This window comes from Primulina eburnea, chromosome 17, assembly GCF_022965805.1.
Source record: "Primulina eburnea isolate SZY01 chromosome 17, ASM2296580v1, whole genome shotgun sequence".
NCBI lineage: Eukaryota > Viridiplantae > Streptophyta > Magnoliopsida > Lamiales > Gesneriaceae > Primulina > Primulina eburnea.
Window position 1 is genome coordinate 7,161,782 of NC_133117.1, and position 8,874 is coordinate 7,170,655.

At 34.9% G+C, this 8,874-nt stretch overlaps 1 protein-coding gene across 1 annotated transcript; it reads right to left on the reverse strand.

Annotated features, from left to right (window-relative positions):
• Window positions 1-964: 964 nt before the first annotated feature.
• LOC140818576 (cation transporter HKT1;3-like) lies at window positions 965-8,160 on the reverse strand. The gene is made up of 3 exons (XM_073178578.1): window positions 6,938-8,160; window positions 2,224-2,463; window positions 965-1,247 (listed from the first exon to the last, which is right to left on the reverse strand). The coding sequence occupies exons 1-3, from the start codon at window positions 8,077-8,079 to the stop codon at window positions 1,049-1,051; spliced, it is 1,581 nt and encodes a 526-aa protein (XP_073034679.1). The 5' UTR covers window positions 8,080-8,160; the 3' UTR covers window positions 965-1,048.
• Window positions 8,161-8,874: the final 714 nt, after the last annotated feature.

Genomic DNA, 8,874 nt, shown 5'->3' on the forward strand with positions numbered 1-8,874 from the left:
GTCTCATTAAGTCCATTAGTAAATATTTAAAATATTTTGTTTGGGGAAGTTTGTGAAACATTAGCCGAGTTCTCGAAAAGTTCATATTATCGTCGAAAATCGAATACCATTTAAAAATACGACTTGACGTATAAAAACACCTCAAAACACCCCATTTTCAAAATTACCATTTTAAATACACCACACATTGAACAATTACAAATAATTATTTAATAAAAATATTTTCTCTTTTTCAGCCATCGGTCTCTATTCTTCGATCGCATCTCGAATAAACTTTTATAAAACAGTTATATGTATTCATTCAGAAAAGTACATTTTAAACATGTAAGCATGTACCCTATATTTAACTTATGCAATCAGTACCCTTTAATTAGTCATTGTCTATTTTCCCTAGATTCACATGCAGTTAGGTGACATTATCGTATTTTGGACCTTACAGGCTCATGTTGAGTTTCAAAAATATTTCAAAACATTTTTGGGCTGAGGCCTTAAACACAAATTGTCATATTTCAAATCGTGTATATTTAAGGATGTGGTTCAACTATAACATCCTACAAGATCATCACAAGAAAGAGGCCATACCTAAAATATTTTCACGTTTTTAAGTATGTATGTTATTTGTTAAATGATCGAGATCATCTATCCAAGTTTGATTCCAAAAGTGACAAATGCTTGTTCTTTTGATATTCAACTAATAGTCGTGTATATCAAATTTTGAATCTCAGAATTAAAATGACTCTGAAATCAATTAATGTTGTATTTGATTATCTTAGCATTAACAGCAATCATTATTATATCTTATCATGTCATATCACTTTAATAACTACAGTAAGCTATAGATTTCAGTTATTCTCTCAAAAATAATTATTGATGTACACCAAGTAATAATTGCTTTTCTCATGTAAGCATATATAGATCGTCAAAACCCATAAGCCCATTTTGAGGTAACTCATCCCGATAGTAAAAAATGATTACATACATTCAGATAAAACCTTTTTTACATTAGTTTATATCAAAATAATAAACGTGACACTTAAATTGTTGTATTTTACAACAGCTTCCACGCTCGACCTCCAGCGATACTAAATTGCTTCAGTCTTCCAAAAAACATGACTATGATGAGGATTACTTTACCCCCATCACTCCATTTCCCTGCAAATCCATATGATTTCGCCACACAACTTGAATCTGCCCGTATTTGACGATCACAACTGTAGCCCATCGTGAAACCAACGTTTCCGTATGCACTAAAATACATCGCAAAGGTGTCAAAGAGTATTTCTAATTAAAATTGCATAATCTATAATTTTATTTTTTGGTAAATTTGATCGTGGGTAGATATTCAAAAAGAGATAAGTCAAAATAAGAGATACTAGAATTTCAAAAAAAAAAATGTAAATATTAATACTAAAATTGAAATTTAACACCACAAAAGATCGAAATTAAAAAAAAAAAAAGTAAATATACGAGATATATCAACATTTCAACTTTCCTGACAATGATATCAATAGCCTTTAAAACCATAGGTTTTTTCAAAATTAGGCATAAAACTTTTGCTAAGGGATTAAGATTCCTCAAACTTTTGAAACAAAAGGATCAAATATGCTTGGTTTTTGAAAACACAAGGGTACAATGCTCATAGTTACGCATAAAACTCTTGCTAAGGGATTACGTTATAGTTTAGTACCGTTAATGTTACTTATAAAAATTTCTGTTCATTTTCTTAGTTAAAAAAAAAAAAAAATCCGATCTCAGTAAGATAAATTGATATTTTTTTTAATCATATCTGATATAATTTTTCTCGAAGTTCTCGATTTCAGCTGGACATCTCAGCAATGTCTGCACCATGTCCAGACTCACTCCAGCGAAAATCGGACTAAATGTGAATGAACGCCAATTTATTGCAGTACTGAAACAAAATTTTGACCAAAACCTCATGCAAGGTAACTTGCACGCGAGTTATTAGAGAGTAAGTCTCTTGTGAGATGGTCTTCCGAATCTTTATCTGTGAGACGAGTAAATCTTACCGATATTTACAATAAAAAGTAATACTCTTAGCATAAAAAGTAATATTTTTTCATGGATGACTCAAATAAGAGACTCGTCTCACAAAATACGACTCGTGAGACCGTCTCAGACAAGTTTTTATCGTTATTGGAATCTTGACCAGAAACAAGCGTATATAATAATTTTTAGTATCTATATTATGAAACAAAAAATCACCTTACGACTTCCAATGTGATGTTCAATACGCTGAAATTGAGAGGATCTTGTTGGAGGCTTCTCCTCTCCGTGATGCATATGGCGATGATGAAGATGGCGAGATAGGAAAGGGGTGAAAATATGAGGTCATGGATAGCCCTTTTTCTCCATTTCTCCTTCTTTACTCCTCCTGGTTTTGGTGGGATTTGTTCTTCGTTATTCTTGAATATTGGTAGAAATGAAGTATAGGGAGGAAGATACCTGTCAGGTTCAAATCCATCATAATTAATGTTAAATCGATTCGGGCTCGAATTCAAATATTTTACGAAATAGCAATTATATAAAGAATTTTAAGACTCTACCATATTGGATGGTATCTACATGAAAACATTCAAAATGAATAACTTGTTTTATAAATATCCGTCAATATTCGATGTCACGTCAACATTCAAAAAAACTGCCCATAATCTAAAAGGAGATATATTACTAGAATAAATTATTAACTTCGTACTAAACAAAGTGGTGTAGTACTTTTATATTCATGAATAGGCAATCCATATTTAGAATTCAGATCGTATCTTCAAAATTTGAGTTAAAATTGATTTTAATTTTGATTCTGAAATCAGAATCAGAACCAAAGACTTCGAATTCGATTCCGGTTTCTAAAAATAAGGAATCAGAACCAAAATCTCTACCAGGACGATGTGGAGCTATAACCAGATCCATAAAGTAAAACTTGCGGTTTTTGGAATTAGAGTATACAATACACAACTTAATTCATATAATTTAAACTACTTAAACTATTTTTTATAAATAAATAATTAAATATTCATATTATTTTTTAATATTATTTTTAAAACTGTTCTTTTTTCGATCATAAAAACTTTAAGAGTGAGTCTCATGTGAGACCGTCTCACGGATCATAATCTGTGAGACGGGTCAACCCTACCCATATTCACAATAAAAAGTAATACTCTTAGCATAAAAAGTCATACTTTTTCATGGGTGACCCAAATAAGAGATCCGTCTCACAAATACGGCCCGTGAGACCGTCTCACACGAATTTTTGTCAAACTTTAATTAGTTGAAATCATTAAAATATGTATAGATAGTCAGATAGATATATGGATATGACTCCAAATGGTTGGAGTTTGATTCAATGCACCTTTGCTTGCAATTGAAATTATGCATTTTAGAATTGTGGGTCAAATAGTAAGTCCGAAAAAACAACTTATATAAACCGCATGCATGCAAAATTATTTTAATTGCTTTTAAATACTTGCATGATACTTATTATATGATTAGATGTATGATTGCATGATTAAATGATAATATGATATGTTTACATGAATTGAGGATTTTACCCGAATATTCGATAATAGACGGGGGAAATGAGACCTGGGACAACCAAGACAAGAATATGTAATTTTCTTTAATTAATGGCAAGGCTTCGTAATATGATTAAAAATGATTTAATTTTACGAAAAATGTTGGAGTTCGAATTTATTTTTACGCGTCGAGCTCGATTTTCCTCGGATGCCGGTTTTGGGCAAACAAAAAGTTTTAAAAGATGAAAAATATAATTTTATGGATACTTATTTTATAAAGTTTTATTATTTAATTAAATAAGTGTTATTGGGCCCAATTTAATGATTTAAAGTAGGCTCAATTACCCTTAGCTTGCAAACCCAAAACTAAAGTTCATTAACATGTTAATTTATTTATAAATAAGTTACCTAGGCTTTTAAAACACCACAATTTCATATCATATCAACCGCAAAATACACCCACCAGCACACACCAATAATTTCAAAATATGGGAGGAAGAAAATGCGTGTGTTCTTCGTCGTTCGTATCGTCCGTCATCGCACCTTCGCCAACGATCGTCTATTCGACCATTATAAATGCAAAGGCATGTTTCCTAAACCATTTTAAACAACATAAAAATCATAATATGTGTGTTTTAATTGCTTACGCATAAATAAAATATGTATTCGATAATTTTTACGGTAGAACGTTTATACGATGTTTCTGAGCTTTTATGAAAAACATTTTGAATCCAACGAGTACGCTGCAGAAGTAGGATTTTATATGAATGATTATTGGTTAAAACATGATAAAATTTAATAGAAAACAGGCTGGAACCGCGGGACAAGAAGCAAAGACAAGGAACCAGTGGGTTTGGTTGGATTGTACAATTCATGGAACTCGGTTCTTATGCATGGGGGCAAGTGGCTCGACCAGGTCTAGGGGGTTGGGTCCTAAGGGTCGAGGTTAGGTCTTAAGAAGAGTCCTAGCATGGCTAGGACTCGTGTACCAAGCTGGGGAAGAGTCCCACGAAAGCTAGGACTCTCCCCAAGCTCTTCATGAGCAGCTACTGTGCAGGGGGCGGCGCCACGGTTTGGGGTTGGGCTAGGTGGGCCATCAAGGTCCTAGGGTCATGATCAGGGGTCACGCCAGGGGCTGGAGTGGCTGGGTGCACTGTGGCTTGAGCCAAAAGTGGAAACCGTGAGGGAAGCTAACGTGTGGCTGCTGTCTTTTGATCCAGGTGGCTCGTGCATGGGGTTCCAGGGTCTGGGCTGGTCTGGGTAGTGTCTGGGACGTGGTCCAGGTATGGTTAGGGTCAGGTGGCTCGGTGGGCTCGGCTAGAAGTGTCCGAGTTCACTAGGAGTATTGGGCGAAAAGGGTTCACGCGCAGATTTCTTGTGGCTCGGTTGCAGGGCTTGTGAGGGAGTTAGGGCTAGGTTCTATGGGTTGGACTTGGTTAGTATGATGCCTAGATGGGTTGGCTCGGGTTTGGCTCGAGGTGGCTCGACCGTGGCTCGAACAAATAACGATTTGGCTCGGGTGGTTCGATTATGTGTCAAATTCGAAAATTAAAAGACTAAATTTGGAACCATGGGTCCACGTGTGTGGTTCATGGCTCACAAGAGTAGAATAAATAATAAAAATATTTTGTTTAAAAATTTGGTATCAAAATAATGAGTTTTTGATTTATTTGGGAGTTAATCGTCCTCACGAAACGTTAATCAAAGAATTAATTGTAACACCTAGTTTTAAGCTTTATAAAATTATGAAAAATTAGATTTAAACTTAAAAAATTTTTTGGGATGAGTCCATGACATTAAAATGAGAAAAGGATAAAATCGAGAATTTTTACGTCCAAGGTCAAAACAGTAATTTTACACTAGGGAAAATACGTAAAAGTTTGACAGCATCCCGAGGATCATTATGCATGTTAAATGATATTTTATGATATAAAATGATGATTTTGATGATAATATGTTATTTTCTGATTTATGGTAAAGCTGTGCAATTTGTACTTTTAATATGCTATTTTTGGAAAGTTATTTTATTTTATGATTTTAAAAAGAAAAGAAAAATATTTTGAGAGATGTGAATTGACTGTGACATATAATATATGATTTGTGAGGGATCCGTTTATATGAAGACAGTGAACTTACAATTTTATGGGAATGATGTGAGGGTCAAAGCCCTAAAGGGAGCCCATATACGGGCCAAGGCCCCAAAGGGACCCCGTTTACGAGCCAAGGCCCCAGAGGACCCTGTGTATGGGAAAAAGGCCTAGAGGAATCCCGACGATCGTATTTCCACGGTGGAGCCTAGTGCACACCCTATAAGGCATGTGGAGCTGAAGACTGATTAGTCGACCGAATATAAAAGCTAGTCACTTTCAAAGATCAAACTTAACCCAAAATGATATATGATTGAAAGCTTATATAAAAAAATGATTTATGATATACGATTCATGATGATGATCAAAGCTATTTTTTTAAAAATAGTTTATTTATGCTCAAATCTTATTTTAAAGGATTTATTTAGGCTTAAAGTTATTTTAAAATAATTTTACGATTTATGATTTAATTATGCTTAAATGATTTTAAATGTATATTTATGTTCAAAAGATTATTTTAAATAAAAATATAATTTTTAATGCATGTGATTGTATATGTAATATTTTTTATCCATATTTAGAACATAATGAGTCATTAGACTCACTAAGTTTGTATGATGCAGGATTTGATAATTTATGGGAGGTGCTGACGATTGAGTGGATCGAATGCAACAGCACACACCCGAGGGTCTTTATGTTTCCGCATTAGCTAGATAGATAAATAATTTAAAGATTCTATTAATAATTTTATTAGAGATATTTTTATGCTTTATTTTTATTGTTAGTTGATATCTTGAAAGGTCAATTTAGGAAGTTTAGATTAGTTGCTGATTTAAGATTTATTTTGTACATTTGAAATTTCAATTTTTAATTATTATGATGTTAGAAATGTTAAGCTATTTAGTTAGTATTTTCGAGTTTATGACTTATGATTAATATAAAAAAAAAAAGACGAGGTCGTTTCAAACATGGTACGCTCCATCGTGTGTGTGTATATATATATATATATATATATATATATATATATATATATAAAAGGAAGTTTATATAATTGGTTTTGTTAATTTAGCCTTTTTTTCTGGATCGTGATTTTGTGGCACCAGCCACATTGGTGATACTCGACACTACGTCTATGCATCGATCCATGTCAAATAAATGATATTCGATGGTTATGGCAGACATCGCTCCGACAAAATAGACCCAAAAAAGTACCGCACTGAGACTAACGAACAAAAATCATGATAAGGCCTGGCTATAAACATGATCATGTAGCACTATCGGGCAATGTTAAAGAAATTAAAGAGGAAAAAATGGACTCACATCATGACGACGAAGAAAACAAGGACAGCGGGAGCGACTGTCGATAAGTCCACGACTGTTTCCCCCGCGTGCCTCGCGTTCGCGCTTTCGAAAACGCCGCCCACGACTTTCTGATAAGCGTTCAGCCCCTTGAAACCACCTGAATTCCACTCCATGGCGCTAAAGAATCCGAAACCAATCAGCAAAAATCCCGAAACTGTGCCAACTAGTGACCGCGAATGCGAGCTAGGAAGCAAGTGGAAGTACCCGATCTCTCCTGTGTTTTGGAGCAAATATTTGGATTTGAATTTTAAAACCTTGATCTTACCTAAAACCCATATCAGGAATCTTAGACATGGAGGAAATAATGTGTTTCCGAGTAGGAGTTGGGGGATGAGAATCAGTAGGAGGCCTGAGTTCTGTTTGAAAACTATCATGTTTTCGTTTGTTGGGATGAAACCGCAGCTGGCGAAGCTCGAAACGATGGTGAAAACGGCGAAGGTGGAGGATTTGATCCCTTTGTTTTTCAGTACATTTCTTGCAGTTGAAACAACGGTGAGATAGATCATAACAAATGAAAAACCAAGAATTTGGATTGTTAGGAAATAGCCTAATACGACATAACCCAAGAATTGGATCAAATCGTACTCGAGTGATGAACTTTCGTTGTTACTATTGGTATCACCGTTGTTCTGTGACAAGTCGGATACGATCACGACATCATCCAAATAAGATGTTGGAAGCAACGAAGAGACGGGATCTTTTTCGACGGGATCCATATTTTTTTCATCATTCTTCCATGTCTTCGTCGTGTTGAACCTCTTTAAATGAAGCCCAACCATGGAAGTGAACACTTCACCTCCGATGAACATCAAGATTGTAATAACAATTAGTTGTTCATTGGAAAAAACCTCCATTTCGACGGTGGACATGCTCGAAACTGTGGCGGCTGACACAGAGGTGAAAAGAAGATCTATGTTCCTAGGTTTAGGCTCTGTTCTTGGCTTCAATACCTCAAGAATTCCGAAACCCAGTAAGGAAACAGAGATGAAATATAGAGTATGTATAAAGAATGGGTTGATTTTGAGAATGATATCATAATAGCCTATAGGATTAGTGAGAAAAAATGACGATTTCTTTCTGTCAGAAGCTAAACTCGTCATCTTTCGTGCCGGAGTGTGCTTGATTTCTCTCCTCGGGATCACTAATTTCGAGGCATGGTACCTGTCATCATTGGTGAGATGTGATTTATATAGAAGAGATGTCTGGTGTTATAAGCACGTTTTCAAGGTGTTTGAGAATACTTTGCGGGCAGTGAGAATACTCGATAAGTCCAAAGGACCTATACTCAAGACCCCACGCCCATCCGGTTAACTCGACACTACTCTTGCGGGCAGTGCCCGTAAGAGTCGATCCAACGGCTCGATTTTTTCGAGTCAATTTTTTTTTTTCATAAGAGGTGGACCCGGATCACTCATGTGAAGTGATCCGGGCCGTTCATTGCCCATGCAGGGGTAGGTTGAAACAAACCCGTCCATAGTGCGAGGACCTGTACGTGGAAGCGAAAATGTGCAAAGTGAGCTCCACTCATTACACAATTCGAACCAACTTCTTAAAAATGAGCATTGGGGAATAAAGAGAAAAGTATATTTTTTGGTAGGGTAATTGAACGTTTTTTTTTAATTTTTTTTAGTCATGTTATCGAGTAATTCATGATGTTTGCTTATTGATTTGATTTTTTTTTTTCAATTTTAGTCATTATTTTCAATGAAATATGCGTAGTGCCGAAAAAACGATGACATTTATGCTATGTTTTTCATGGACTTGAATCCTCCACATTCTGATTTTTTGAAATAAGAATATTTTTATGAGTACCATTAATATTCGAAATCTAAGTGGAAAAAGAAATTTCGAATTTTGTTATGATCCTAATGTGATGGGGTGATAATCGTTGGTCT

What these genes read in the sequence shown, in the direction of transcription:
- LOC140818576 (XM_073178578.1), bottom strand. Translation starts at nt 8,079, where the DNA reads ATGACGAGTTTAGCTTCTGACAGAAAGAAATCGTCATTTTTTCTCACT. An exon ending in GTTTTCTTCGTCGTCATGAT is followed by an intron (nt 2,464 to 6,937) that starts GTGAGTCCATTT and finishes TGAACCTGACAG; the next exon opens with GTATCTTCCTCCCTATACTT. An exon ending in ATCACATTGGAAGTCGTAAG is followed by an intron (nt 1,248 to 2,223) that starts GTGATTTTTTGT and finishes GATGTATTTTAG; the next exon opens with TGCATACGGAAACGTTGGTT.